This window comes from Microtus pennsylvanicus, chromosome 4 (genome assembly GCF_037038515.1).
Source record: "Microtus pennsylvanicus isolate mMicPen1 chromosome 4, mMicPen1.hap1, whole genome shotgun sequence".
In the NCBI taxonomy this organism is placed as follows: Eukaryota; Metazoa; Chordata; class Mammalia; order Rodentia; family Cricetidae; genus Microtus; species Microtus pennsylvanicus.
The window spans coordinates 25,228,980-25,244,938 of NC_134582.1; the positions used below are offsets into that span (position 1 = coordinate 25,228,980).

General features: G+C 39.6%; 1 protein-coding gene across 1 annotated transcript; it reads right to left on the reverse strand.

Moving 5' to 3' along the window:
* Nucleotides 1-5,915: 5,915 nt before the first annotated feature.
* On the reverse strand, nucleotides 5,916-15,640 carry LOC142847686 (interferon-inducible GTPase 1-like). The gene is made up of 2 exons (XM_075968609.1): nucleotides 15,565-15,640; nucleotides 5,916-8,717 (listed from the first exon to the last, which is right to left on the reverse strand). Exon 2 carries the CDS (start codon nucleotides 8,695-8,697, stop codon nucleotides 7,441-7,443), a length of 1,257 nt encoding a protein of 418 aa, XP_075824724.1. The 5' UTR covers nucleotides 8,698-8,717; nucleotides 15,565-15,640; the 3' UTR covers nucleotides 5,916-7,440.
* Between the last annotated feature and the right edge of the window lie 319 nt (nucleotides 15,641-15,959).

Sequence of the window (15,959 nt, forward strand, 5' to 3'; positions counted from 1 at the left end):
CTTTCTCTCAGTGTCTGTTATCATGTTAATCTTTTCATGTCTAATTTTATTAATTTTCATCTTCTATTTCTTTTGGTTAGTTTGGCCAAAGGATAGTCAATTTTGTTTATCACCCAGAAAAATCAAATCTTTGTCTTCTTGGTGTCCACAACGTCTGGTGAATATATGTTTATAATTGTTAAATATTCTTGACAAATTATTTTCTTTTTTTCACATTGTCTACCAATGATTTTATTTTTTTTATTTTAGATATGGAAAATAATAAATAAATTTAAAATAAAAAATTGTTACTTTCTTAATGTAGAGTAGCTTTCATCATCTCTTCTGATTAATTTTGGTTGGAAGTTAATTTTATCAGGTAGTGGAATAATAGCTACACCAGGTTATTTTCAGTTTCTGTTTACTTGATAGACACCACACCCACCATATTTTGATTATGAACCTATGGGTATCTTTATCAGTAAGGAGTTTCTTGATGACAATAGAAAGTTTTTAAATTAACTTTAATTCAGTGGCAAACTCAAGGCTTCCCTTCCAAGTAACATTACATATTTACCAGTTCCGAAAAGTAAAATGTAGACCAGTTTCTAATAATCTGCCTGCCACAAAAGGATAGTATCTAAGAAGCTTGTTTCTAGTTCGGATCTCTCCAGCTATCAGCATGGGGAGGGGGCTCTTAGTAGCTAGGTTTTTTTGTGTGTCCTGGCTTGTGACAGGTATACATTTCATTGTCTGAGGGTCTGAGGGGATTGCAAGTGTAGGCAATGACATTCACAGTTGGAAAACCCAGGTTTAGGTGGCTTTTGTACCAACAACCTACAAGTTTTGCCTAAGTATGCTTACTTCTGTGAGTTTGTGAGCAGGTGAGAAGCCTTCAGGTGTTTGCATGATCTTCCAGGTCTTTGATCACTTCATCTATGGAGGTGTCCTCTGCAGTTTGGAGATGAATTATCTCTGAATTTCCCCCCTCCACTGCAGGGCATTTTGTCAATTCTCTCAGTAGCCATCACCTCCCTTGCACTAGCCCAACATTTAGAGTGGCATAGAAGGCTCTCTCCACAGGCAGGTTGTCTTCAGTTCAATTTTTGTTTTGCAGAGTTTGCTCCCAGAGGTCTTCATTTCTCTAGATTTAAACCTTAGAACAAGGGACAAGTGGGGGCCAGGGAGGGTCTCCTTTCCCCACAACTTTCTTCAGGGTTTTAAATTGACATTTTTGGTTTTGTTGTTTATCTATCTAAGCAGTGGTTTCCAAAAAGGTTAGGATTACTCTCTCATGTGGGAGGGACACCCAAGAGGGGACAATTTACATAACTGCATGGTAGGGACTTTGGATGAAGACTGGGGTCATTTTCTATTGGATTGATTAACTTTCTGGACTTATCCTGGGCTGAATAAACTAGAATGTGTCACGTGCTACACATATGATAATGTGGTGTCCATATGACATTTGTCCAGTTAGGGGAGGACACATTTGAAGCTCCCTGATCTGACCTTGGCTTCTCTGCTGGCCATTAGCCTGAATTGTGACGTCACTAATCAAGCTTCCAAGTGTTGCTGGTCTCAGATCATTGCATAGGATGCCTGTCATTCATGAGCCTGTGTCTTTTTGCTTTTGGGTAGCATGGCCACCTTGGAGTTTTAGCATGGGCCCATTTCCCTTCCCTGTCTGTGCAGTGTTAATCCTTATCACTGTTACTAAGATAGAGCTGCAGTTTTCCTCAGTCACTACACAGCTCCTTGCCAGTGGGGTGGGCTATGGGTGATCTTCCTGGAGTAGGTGAAGGTATTTTGGAAATTGTTCTTATTCAAAATTTAGTTTGTTACAGTTAGCTGCATTTGAAGGTAGATTTGGGGAGTAGGCAGTGATCCCTTGCTAATGTTCTCAGTGTGTGTGACTTCATAGGATCCTGCCAGAGCCTGTCAAAATGGTCAGAGCCTTGTCTTTTTTCTTTCTGGTCACCTTGGCCATCTCATTCCCACCTGCAAGTCCTTTTATCTTTCTTCATAACTATTCTAGGCCATGCCTTTTGGCCCTAGAATTCCTGTTTTACCACCAGCACTTTTCTCTGCTTCATGGTTCTGTTCCTCTTTGCTCTTCGTGGTCCCAGCACCCGCTTCTTCATCCCTAATGCCCTTCTGTTTGTTCTTCCTTTTCCTGAATGCAGCACATCCTTGATACCCCGATTCTTCATTCACAAAGATATCAGGACAGGTGTCATCTGCTATATTATCCCTGATGCCTAACTTGTAGTTTTAAATTAACTCGTTGATTTATGTCGATTCAAGATTTCTGATTTTTAAATATATAAATAAAAGAAGAATAGAAGATATTATGTATCTCTGGTGGCATAATTTTGTCTTGCTTTTTTTTATACCCCTCCCCTATGTGTGTGTTTGTGTGTATATATGTGTGTGGTGTGCATTCTTCTTTGGCCACGTGCAACAGCATAGGTGTGGAAGTCAGAGGACAAACTCAGCCCCTTGTTCTTGATTTCCTTCTTGTTTGAGGCAGTCTCTTGTTGTTATGCAAGGCTGGCTGGCCCACAAGACTCCAGGCATTCTCTTGTCTCTGCCGGCTACCCCACTACTGTGGCACTGGGTTACAGAAATGCAGTCCCACATCTGGGTTTATTTGGTATAATGGCTATTCTTGGTTTATTTGGTATGATGGCTATTCTTGGTTTACTTGGTATGATGGCTATTCTTGGTTGTCAATAGGACCACAACTTCAATTAACTAAAATCTGACCATCGAGGTCCACCTGTGAGACTTTTTTTGTAATTAAACCATTTGAAGTTGGAAGGCCCACACTAAATCTGGATCTCTTGAGGTGGGAAGATCCACCTTTAATCTGGACCACACTTTCTGCTAACAGCCTATATAAAGTACATGGAAGAAGGAAGTTCTTGTCCTTTGTCTAGTTGTTCTCACTCTCACTGGCAAGTTCATTCCTTCACTGGCATTAGAGCCTAGTTCCTCATTATTCCAGCCTATACCGAAAACCAGCTAAGGTTTCCAGCCTTATGGACTGAACAACTACTGGATTCTTGGTCTTTCCATTGGTAAACAGTCCTTGTTGAACTAGTTGGATAACAATCTTAAGCCACTCTAATCTGTGTCTATATCTGCATCTGTCTCTCCACCTGTATATCCATCTCTCTCTCTCTCTCTCTCTCTCTCTCTCTCTCTCTCTCTCTCTCTCTCTCTCTCTATCTCTTTCTCTCTCTATCATCTCTCTATCTCTCTATCTCTCTAATCATTTCTGTTCCTCTAGAGAACTCCAACAAATACATTTGGGATCAGGTCTTCATACATGTAGAGCAAATACTTTACCCATGAACTTCCCTAGCCCTACAGCACTTTAAAAAAAGATACCTACTTATTTTATGAACTTCTCAGTATTTATGCAATGAGTTGTGTTAATGATTTTATGTAGTGATGCTATATCTTCTCTTTATCCTCAGGAAATTCCTTTAGAATTATTCTTTTCTTTTTCTCGCATTTCCTCAGCTTCCTTTGCAGTGTCCATTGACAGATTTTGTGTTTCCTTGGTGGCATCAATTCGCCTTTCATTCCCAAACTTCTTCATCCTCTTTTATGCATCTGGTGTGTCAGTGTCTTACCAATAGGGTAGGAGAATTAATTTGGAAAATATTTTCCCCTGAAAAAATTGGGTATTATGAAGGAGGCTGCATAGGCTTTGGTTCTGTTTGGATACCAATGGTGTCTCTACAGACTATGATGTCTCTAATGATTATGAGAACCTGATCTGCAGCCAGTCACACAGGGTAAAGACATTCTAACAGCCAAAGACATATATATAATTTGTGATACCCTGTTGGAGCCACTCAAGGGGCCTTTGAACATGAAAGTTGGAATGGAGAGTGGTTAGATTTGGTCTTAAAATGACACCATACACCAATAGCTTACACAGGGGAGGGAGCTATGTAAATAGAGGTACCCATGGGGACCAATGCAATAGTGTGTATTCCATTACAACTCTTTGTGGAGCTCAAAATTATTGATGGCTACAGTATTGCCTTTCAGAAAATTTATGACTGTGGTGTAATTATGGAAAATCTAGGATCTACTATGTACAATTTCTGAGTTGTAAGAGGACTTGCCACATTCAAATAAGCTCAGGCTTGGAATCAAAAGCGCTCTATTCAAGGTACTTTGTTCCCTTTTCAACCTGACTACCCAGAGCCTCCATTTTCCATAATTGTCTTCCATGTGCACTGTATTGCAGCATTCTTCAAATATTCTCAACAACCTTCATGAGCTTGTTCTTTGGTTGTGTTTTAAGTAGAGAAGGTTTTGTCTAGTGTTTTTCATTAGCCATATTTATGCAACTCTGCATCTCAATTTATGGTAAAAATATTTTGGAGTATTTGGTTTAGGTGACTGGCAAAGTTTCTATTAAGAAAACAGGTGACATCCAAAGGGGTTGTACCAGCTTGCATTCCCACCAGCAATGCAGAAGTCTTCCCTTTCCCTACAACCTCTTCAGCATAAGTTGTCATCAGTGTCTTTGATCTTGGCCATTCTTACAGGTGTAAGATGGAATCTCAGAGTTGTTTTGGTTTGCATTTCTCTGATGACTAAGGATGTTGAACCTTTCCTCAAGTGTTTTTCAGCCATTTTAGATTCCTCTGTTGAGAGTTCTCTGTTTAGGTCTGTACTCCATTGTATTTTAATGGATTATGTGATCTTTGGATATCAGTGTGGTGATTTCTCAGAAAATTAGGAAACAACCTCAAGACCCAATAAAACCACTTTTGGGTATATACCCAAAAGATGCTCAATTGTGCCACAAGGACGTGTGCTCAACCATGCTCATAGTAGCTTTGTTTGTCATAGACAGAACCTGGACACAACCTAAATGTCCCTCTATCGAAGAATGGATTAGATAAATGTGGTACATTTACACAATGGAGTACTACACAGTAGAAAAAAAATGATGACAGCTTGAATTTTGCAGGAAAATGGATGGAACTAGTGAACATTATTTTGAGTGAGGTAACCCAGACACAGAAAGAAATGATCACATGTATTCACTCATAGGTAGTTTTCAAACATAAAGCAAAGAAAGCCAGCCTACAAACCACAATCCCAGAGAACTTAGACAACAATGCAGACATTAAGAGAGACTTACATAAATATAATTCACATGAGAAGTAGAAAGTCTTAAAAGACAAGATCACCTGAGTAAATTTGGAGCATGGGGACCTTGGGGAAGAATTGAATGGGGGGGGGGGGAGAGCCAGGAATGGGAGCAGAGAAAAATGTAGAGCTCAATGAATATTAAAAAAAGAAAACAGCTGAACCACCAGCATAATGTGCATAACTGTTATAGACTGAGTGTTTTACCCCTTAAAACATATGTTAGTAGCCCATACCCTCAGTGGGTTCATGCTAGGAGGAAAGGCTTTGGGAAGCATCTATATGTAGGCTAGGTCATGAACATGAAGCACAATAATAGCGTCATGGAAGAAGCAAGAAGGGAACCATTCTCTGGATAGACGCACCATAGGAGGCCATGTGAGGTCTTACCAGGAAGAATGCTTTTACTGGGGCTCTGGCCACAGAGGCACCTGAAACTCATAAATCATTCAATGGAAGTATGAGAACAAAATCCCATTGTTTAACCCATATAGTCTATAGGAATATAGCTGCCCAAACGTTAAAAAACTGTTCCTCTCCATAGATAACTTTTCACTTTCTTTTGTGTCTCTCCTTCAGTCTTACTAACAGATGTACTGTTTATCTACATTTTATTTCAAGGACGATAATATGTATGCCAGGGAGGGTGAAATGAGATAATAAGCCAGTAATAGTAATACATTAGAAATAGTATAGTATTACCAATGATAGTAATAAACAGTCACTGTAAAGCTGGTATGGGTTCTTGGGAACATCAAGTGACAAAAATGCCCCTTATTTCACAAAGAGTTTATTAAATAGCTTTTGGTATTGATATGAAGTAAATCAGTCATTTAGTAACTACAACTTTCAAAAAGTTATGAATACAAAGTAGGAAAATCCCTTCATCTTCACGGTTCTGGTACAGAATTAGAGAGCTTCTTTAGTATTTTTCGCAAGGATTCTGACTAAATAGGATTTTTAGAATTTCGGTTATTATTAAGACTTTTATGATCTACATGGTTATTGCATCTTTCTCTCTTGCACTCCTTGTTCAAACATATATCTCTTACATTTTTTCTTTAATTTTATTGTATGAATATTTGTCTTGCATGCATTATCATCTATTAACCACATGTGTTCCTGGTCCAATGGCTGTCTGGAGGATATCAGATCCCCTGAACAGGAGTTATAGGCTACTGTTTGCTACTATGTGGGTTCCATTATGTAGGGCCTGAACCCCGGGTCTCTGCAAGAGCAGCCAGCATTCTTAACCTCTGAGCCATCTCTCCACTTCACCTTTCACCCTGTTTCTGGAGTGCTATGGCTTTAACCTGAGGCCACATGCATGTGCACATTATACCACTGAGTTACCACCGCACACTTTCCTTCTTAGTTTTAAAGAAATTTTTTTTTGTGTGAGTGCATTTGCATGTGTGATGACCATGACGTGGCATGTATGCAGAGCTCACTGGATTTTGGTTTTTACTTTCCATATACTTGTGTCAGGGTCTCTTTAAGGGGCTGCATGTGGCAGGTTATCTGGCCCCAGAGCTTCCAGGAGTCTCTGCCTCTGCCTCCTGTCTCTCCACAGGAGTGTATGGACTTCAGGTGCATAGATGGCTTTATGTGGGCTCTGTGGATCTGAACTGAGGTCTTCAGACTTGCAAGGCAATTGATCCATCTCTCCAGCCCAGTTATGGCTTTTCCTGTGGTATTACTATGAAGAGAGGACATAAGTGTGAAACTCAAGGTTATAGAGGAGTCGCAGCAGCAGCTGGGGGCAGCTAGTCCCCCTCTACCCACAGTAAGAAAGCAGAGAGCAATGCATGAGTGCACGTGTTCTATGTTAGTCTCCCTTTCCATATACACAGTCAGGGATCAGTAGTTAGGGAATGGGCCACCCACAGTAGGCAGCGCTTCTCACCTCAATTAACTTAGGCAAAATCTTTTGTAAAAGCAAGTCCAGAGGTTCATCTCCCATTTGATTCTAGAGTCTGTCAATTAAACCACCCATCCCTAAGTTAAACCTAAAAGCAGGTGTTGATTGATATGAAATAAATTTGTATAAAAGTACAATTACTCGTTCTGAGGGTTTATTTAAAGTGAGTAGATTGTTTTTAGCTCTCAGCTTCTTTACACATATCTGATCCCCTTGCTTCAGCTAATGTGGATATATGATCACTAAGTAAGCATGAAGCCTAGAAGGCCTGAATAACCCAGTATGTTGTTTTGCAAAATCAGTGTCCATTTTTTTCTTTCATTGATCCTGATTATTGACAGCTACAAGATTTCAGCCTAATCAGAAACCAAGTTATTTTTTACACATATCTCTCTGAGAAGAGCATTAGCATCATTTGTCACCATGTTAAGGAAGGAACATTTCAGGTAAAACAATTTTTTAACATAAACATTTGTTGCAAATACGTCCCTGTTAGCCAAACAGAACTCCTCATAAAGTCTTGAAAGCTTGTCTTGCATTGTTTCTTCCATTGTAGTTTCAAACACATGAGGAGATTTCATCTTTGCCTTGAGCTGATCCAACGACACCTGCCAGTCCTCAGCCAAACCCTGCAATGAAGCATCATCCACTCCAAACACATCTCGAAAGATGTTCATGCTGATTCTAAGATTCTCCACATCATTGTCCATTAAGAGGGTCAGTGAAGGAATCATAGTGAATAAGGCAGTCGCAAAGGCATCGAGGCAAATGATCTGCTCCAGGCACTGCCGTTTCCTTTCAATGGCTGCATGTGTAATACTTGGCAAGGAGAGCATAAAATTGTGACGTTTGTATTCAGGGAGAGTATTCGCCACCTTGTCCATCAGGATTTGGAAATCATAGTCATATAAGATTTTATTAGAGATCAAGAAGATTGGTGGTACCTTAATGTTATTCTCCCGAAAGGTCTTCACACAGCTGCTGCGGATCTGCTCCAGGACCTTTTCTCTGTCAAATGTTTGTCCTTTGATTTCCTTCTCATTTTTCAAGTCAAAGTCCACCTTGGTTCTCACAAAGTAGAAATCCTTCTTCATCATGCTGATTGCTTTGGCGAGGTCTATATCATTTTTCTTAATGCGTGCGGCAGAAACAATGATGAAGAAATCATACTCGTTGAATTTCATTTTCTCCAGATAATCTTTGGGTGGGAAATTTGTGGTTCCAACCCCAGGCAGGTCCCAAAAAACCACATTGGGAATCTTGGGGTGTGTGTAGGGATGCCTCTCCTTGGCTGTTTCCACCACACCAGTTTCAGCTGCACCTTCCTCTTCATGCCCAATCCCCCTCAGGACATTGATGAAGCTGGACTTCCCTGCTCCACACTCTCCGGTCACAGCAACATTGAGTGGGGTGCTATCAATTTCTTTTAATGCATTAGTGATTGAAGAGTTTGCCACCTGAATGTTTCCTTTTGACAAGTTTAATTCAATTGAAGCTAAGATTTCTTGAGGAATGATTTTGTTTTCTACCTTAAACTTCTTAAAATATTCGTTAAAGCTGGAGGCTAAATCTTGGTGGCGTTCATCCTTAGGTGAAGAGAACCGCTGACCCATGACTGTGAGCAACTAATGCACTGAAGGAAAGAAGGAAGAGTCAGGAGGATGTTTATAAAATTTAAGATCTACATTTTATCAAATTTCATGTATATTGCCACATAGCATCCTTAACGATTGAAGTCCTGCATCTGATCTTCCACGGTGTTCATTTTATATATCTGAGACTTTGTGTCCTTTGACCAACATCATCCTATTTCCCTCTCCCATAGCTTTTCTATCACCCTGCCTTCCACCTCTATGTGTTTGGCTTCTCTAGAGTTCACCAATAAGTGACACAGTAGGGCCATTCTTTCTGCAGGATCTGAAACCATCATATGAGACTTTAATGTTTTAGTCTCCATTGTGTCTTTGCAGATCTATCTTAATATTAAGTCTGTTCTGTACCTCTGAGTCATGTAGACTCCATGACCAGAGGCCCCTTACATTCTCAATTCCAGTACAAATCAGCTCTATTTGGTTATAGCCTCCTTGCTGGTTTCCATGTCTGACTGTACCTGCTTCTATTATTCATTATCATCTATGCTATTTGGCCTTTGTCAAGCTTTCAGTCCTCATGTTATTTGGTATAGGAGAATATTCTGTAATCTGTCAATCACGTTTTAAATAAACGCTGATTGGCCAAGCAGGACATATAGGCAGGAATACCAGACAGGAAGTAGAAATGATGCAATGAGAACAGGAGAATTCTGGGAAGCAGGAAGTTGATTCCTCCCACTCCTGACCATATCACCAAAGCAGTACGATGTGATCTACCCCACTAAAAAAGGTACTGACCCACATGGCTAAAATAGATCAAAAAAATGGGTTAATCAAGATGTGACAAGTTATCCAGTAAGAGGATAGAACTAATGGCCCAATCAGCTTTATAACTTATAGATATCTCTGTGTTATTTCTTTGGGGCTTGCCGGCTATGGGGTATCTGGAGGGACAGAAACACCAAGAAGGTGGCCTACACTCATGTTACAGTAATTTTAAGAAAAATATTTTTTCTTATTTGTCTTCTTAGATCTGGTAATGTTCCTCACACTTTCAAGCCTTGGTTGTCACGCAGTCCCTTATTTATCTGCTTGGCATGTTTATTTTCTCAATTGCTCTTTTGTCAAAGTCTCTTATTTTTATGATTTATTCATGAACCCTTCTTGATCTCTAATATATAACACTCTTCCAATAAAGATTTGGATTGAAGGCCAATGGACAAGTTCTTTCCATGGCGAACTGAGAAACTTTGCAAAATATAATGCATATTTATATGGGGTGTAGTGTTAGCCAGTTCAGTCAACATTGCCACACAGATTTGTCCTAGGACCATTTTGTTTAGAAGAGACTTGGCCTCCCTGAATAACTGAATAAGAAGCCAAAACAGATAAAGTCCTGTTAGGGACATCACCCATCCCAATGGATTCTTGGTACACAGATGCTATAAGCAGGGCCCCTGTAGCATTACAAATGAACACAGACAACATGTGCAGGAGACAGGAGAAAGAGCAGTCAGGAGGCTGAGTTGATATAGATAACAGCAACTCCTGAAACTTGAATTTGCCAATCTGTATTGGCCCTTGGGTTATTTTTATAAGCTTGACATCATAAATGGCCCTGTGGGAAAGGAGGATCTGTCAGGTACTAGGTCAGTTACTGTAGGAATAACAGGTATAGATGGACACATATAACTCACTTCTACAGCACTGAGATCCCTTGGTAGATATTCATTCATAATTCCATAGCTCACAGAGTCCTAGAAGCAGAGCCCATGAGCAAAGAGGGCTATCAACCTTCAGGTTCCACTAGACTCTCTCTATTCCTTGGATTCATGGAAAATCTGGACACAAGAAGCTATAATGAGATGGAAAAGAGTTAAAGCTACTGACCTTCCTAAAAAAATATTTGGGTACCCTGAATGCTGTACAGCATGTGAGATTAGCCTCCATGTGTGGATGCTCAGGTAGGACAAGAACATGTGCCAATCTGTGATTGATTAAGAAAGTCAGGTATCTTCATGGACAGATTTTATCCTGCATTCAGTTCCTTCAAACTATCATTTTCTTTATTGTCAGCAAAATATTATTGTGGAAGATGGGGATTCTGAGAAACATATTTATCTATCACTTTAAAATGAGCATGGTGAGGGAATGTAATTTTAAAAAGAGCAAGCTTAAAAGCTGGCCTACACCTATATGAATATGTATGGACCCTATGAATAAAATTGCTATGTTCTTTTGGCTGTGGAGTGAGTTAAAACATCACATTGGAAATAGCTATGTGCTTGCTTTGCCTAACTTAGGTAATAAGTATTTACCAAATCTGTTATATTTTGCCTGTTTATTTTTGCCCTGAGTGCACTAAGATGCGCATTAAAAGCAATGAATTTCTATTGTTGGTTAAACTAAAGTGGCCTATCTCAGCAAGAACCCTTCTCCATTGCCCGAGTTAAAGCCAGGAAGGGAAACATCTCAGGGACCTAGTTCAGCTCTTGTTTGCATACCCTGATGGTCCTGAGATAGCTTTGTGGCCTTTCTGATTCTTCAAATGCTTTTTCCAAGCCCCTGTGCCAACACTTCAAAAGAGGTCTTAGAAGATTTGAAGAAGTCTTGGGCCAAAATTCTAGCTATCTAAAGTGCTAACCAGGGGCACCTCATTTTGGAAAGCAATCCCATTTTGGTTGGTGATCATTTCAGAAATGATAGTGCTTTGGTTTTCATGAGTAAAACCACTTTTATCCCTAAGATTCTTGCTTGTGCACCCATAGAGTCCTTGACTGCAAGCATCCATTATAGGCTTCTCATCAATCACATGGCACAGATCCGTAAGAAAGGATTCCCTGTTCTGCTACAGGGAACTGATCTCAGAGTCTCTGCCATGATGCTGTGTGCCTGTCTGTCTACGGCATTCACAACCCTTTTAACAAATCTCCTACTCAAACAACAATCTTCTCCAGTGTGCTTCTAGAATCCCAGATTTTCCCAAAGTATAAACATGGAGTTTCTCATCCTATACACCTGTGTCTCAGGGGGAAAGGTTGGGATCTGGGTTTGTTTTACTGATTAGATCATTTGTGCTTTCCATGTTTCAGAAACTTCCAGATGTGTGATTTTACAACTTAGTTCTGTAAGCAGCCAAGTCAAAATTTCAGCTCAGTAAAGATAATAGTTTTCATGTTGACTCATTGTTTTCCACCTTCACCAACATTCTGTTTAGTCATCCTGTTTAAGGAACTATAAACTGAGACAGAGGTTTTCTAATTTGTTTCAACGGAAAATTAAAACTTTTAAAGAAGAGAGTTAAGATTGAAGCTCACCTAGAGATACGGAAAAGACAATCAAAGCAGAAGACTTTAAAAATAACATGCAGAATACATTTCACAAATATTCCTTGGCTGTGTTAAAAAGTATTTGATACAGATTTTATGTATGGATATATTGTGTTATATCTACATCCATGCTTATGCTCATATACTGCTTCCATGGCACCAAATGGCCTTGTAGAGGGGATTAAGCTAAATTGAAATTATTAGATGAGACTAAATCCTTTTTAGCTCACATAAATTAAATAAATCTTTGGCAAATAACTTAGACTTGTTGGTGAAAGCCGAGTTTACCTTCTGAATTGTTCATGTGTATTCTTCCTGAGCCCCTGGCCAATTGGGTTTATAATTGTTTGTTGGATATACAACGTTATTTGCTTTCCTATGACATGTCACAGCTCAAACTATCATGAGTAACTCTTGATAAGATAAAGTTTCTAAAAGAGACAATGGAGGTTCTAGCTTAACTAACAAAAACTCAGACCTGAGCACAGTCACTGCTCAGAAAGCCAGCCACAGATTTGTTTCAGTCTCTTGAGGCCAATAAATGGTTTGAGTTAGGATTTCAATATTTTCTAATTTAAAAGCACACAGCCATTCTCTTTGTCTTTTGAGGTTTGGGCTGCGTAGCCTCTAGTTTAAGGAAACTGTGTGTTCTGTTTTCTGTCCCCTTCAGAGCTCTGACTGTTGTATTGGGGGACATAACCTCAATTATAGTGACAGTTCCTAGATCCTGTTCTGTCAAATTGTTTTGATTAAGCTAAGGACCCTATGAAAAAGCAATCAGTTCACATCCTTCAAAGTTTGACAGGGCAACAAATACCATTTCCATCTAAAAGTTGTTTATTTATAACATCATGTTTCACAATATTAAGAAAAGTAAAGCATCATTCAATAAGAAGGAGATAAATATTTAAAAGCTGATACATATGCTGATATGTATTTTTAGAAATGATGAAGAAAAGGTGTTTTAAGTGGTTTTGTTTTAATGCAGAGTATGGCTGAAGATTTAAAAAAAAAGATATGGGTATGACTGAGTCAGCTATAGTTAAAGCTTATTAAAATTCCTAAGCCAAACTTCACTACAATGATACAAATCTAAAATTTATTTATATCAACAAGGTTCTTGTAAGATGCCGATTTTCTTTGGACAACATTTACAAAAGTAGACTTTAACCAAAATAATATTCATTAGAACCATAAGAAAAATGTTGTCATAATTCACCAAACATCGAGTCCATAGCAGTTCATGGCTAGTACATAATATATTTTTATACACATCTATGGGATTAGATGTTTCAATACCTAAATTGGTATGCACATTTTTTGTATAAATTTCTAAACTTCACGTTTCCTTCAGGCGGTAACTGTTCCTGTTTCCTGCTGAAGGCCTGACTGCTGACAGGGCCAGGCCCTCAGCCCCAGCACCACTAGCAGCACAGCAGAGCATGGTCCACAACAGCCACAGAGCCAGACCCTCTTCCCCACACTCAGAAAAGTGACGACTCTACAGGGTAGAGTGGCGCCGCTCAGCTCCTCTCCTCTTGGCTAGGTGATTGTTGTTGCTGAAATGCCAGGGTCCCCTCTGAGTTTTGTTACCTGTCTGTCAAGCTGGACAGACATCCAGGTTCAACTCTCAGGCAGCCTCACTAAACCTCAAGGCGGTGGTCAGGGGTGGGTGCAGTGGGTGGTAAGGTGGGGTATCAGATTTAAGCTATTCTGATAGTGACTAAAATTAAGTAGTTGGTAATAATTTGGCCACTCACAAAAGTTTACTAGACCCGGATGAAATTGAAAGTAGTTAGATCTATCAGGGCAACCATGAGCCTGGATCCTCTGCCTTTAGCCTGGGGGAAAGTTCCTGAGACAAATGTTGCTGGGGATCTTTTACAAAAGCCTCCCATCCTTTAAGTCCCCATGTCTTGGTCTACACACGCACACTCTAAAACTGTCTCGGGCCATCTAAATGACTGAGCAGGCAAGGGTACTTGTCTCTATGACAGATGATCTGAGTTCTAATTCCAAGAGTCACATACAGACAGACCTGACTTCTACACCTTGTCTTTTGACCTCCACAAGCATACTCTAGCATGTGAGCACCTAGCCCCGGTGTATGAGGACACAGAGAATGAATACATAAATGAAATAAAACATAAATTAAATGCACTTTACCAAATTCTCAAAGAACTTCAAAAACAAGCAAAAGAAAAATATACAAGAAAAATTTGTGTTAAATGTCTTACACTGAGTATGACTAGCGCAAAAGATAATTCCATGAAATATTAATCACTACCAAAGGATGCCTTTCTTCACTAGTGCCCCAACTTCATGATAAAAACCACCAAGTTAAAGAGGATTCCCTCATTAAAAATGGCCCTCAGCATCAAGTGCTGCTGTTTTGATATGTGGGCCAATTTCCTTCTAAATATTTTGGACTATACCATAGATTACTGATGATCTCAGCCTTGCTCAGACAAGGATTTTGTTGTTGTTGCTTATTCCCCATTTGGATTTTTGTCTGGTTTTTAAATTTTTATTTATTTCCTTGAAGTGGGTAGTGTTTTGATGCTACCCAGTGGGTAGTCTCATAACTGGTCAAAGTGGTGAGAATAAGTGACGGTTGAGTGCTTCTTCTTAAGTAAAACGGCAAAATATATTTCTCCCACCCTAACCAGGTTTAGAAAACACCACAGAAAAACCAGAGGATGGGGCAAGGGGAGTGGCATGAAATATGTCTTCTGACTACGACATGGCAGTTTCAGGTGTAAACTCCTGGCATCTGGTGTTGACCCTGCAGGAGACTTACATAAGGTTTAGCTTGTTCACATTTCAGCAGGAACAAGATCAGAGGCACATGAGGCCTTATCCTTCGCTTAGGATTAGAAACTGGTTGGGGGAGAGTGATTCATTTTTCTTTAAACGTATGATGACTAGACAGTTGAGCATGATCAAGTAAATAACACCACACCAGAACAAGCAAGTGATCCTGATTAAAATCAGTGAGTATTACAAAAAAGTAAAAAAGACAAGAAAACATAGGGACATCCATGGGAAGAGGAAGGATCGCAGAGAGAATAAGAATATGAAAATTCTAAAATTGTTCCCCAGCAAGTTATAGCAGAAGCATCTTACAGAGGGCATCTTTCACCCATCTAGCTTCCACCAGAGTTTAAAATAAATAGGCTGACCTGGGTAGAAAGGGAAAAGAAAAGAATACTGGGAAATAACCAGATTGATACAACAATTTTCATATGTTCTATAGTTATAATTCACAATACATATATACCGAAAGGCTCATTTTCCTCTAACAAACAAAAAAAACCCAAATCTAAAGCAACTGGGAAATTTTAAATAATAACTTGGTTATTTGCTTTAGGTCTATCTAAACTTGAATAATTACCTAAGAACATCTTTAAGTCAATCCTGCGTGCCTCCAATCAAAGACTCCCTAGCTTTCAAACTGAGGATCCCAGCTCTGAGAATTCCACTCTAAATGTCTTGTTATTCGGAGGCTCCCATTAAGAGACAGAGGAGGGTGAGAAGTCAGATCTGAATGCCTAGTTACCAGAAAATCCTGTGTCCAGGGGATGCTCTCACTGCTCAGAACAGGAACAGCCCTCAGCTGTGCTGGAGTCTTTGCAGCAGAAACAAGGAAGTTGGGTAGCTCCTTTGTCTTACTTTTGTCCCACCTTCAGAGTGTGCTAGCCAATCACATAGGAGAGGGGGTCCAGTTTTCTCTCTGATTTGCCTGCATTTTAAGAACAGGAAAATGAAACTAAACTAGCTTTTATTTTTTTCTCATTGGTTCCACAATTCAAGGAAGTAGAAATCTCCGTAATAATAAAGGTGCATTTTAGCCTAAGGTTTAGCCAGTGTGAGGAGCCCCAGAATCAATTATTAACGAGGTTAGAAGATCTTCCATGACCCATTAGAGTTTATTTTCTCTTGACCCCTGTTTGC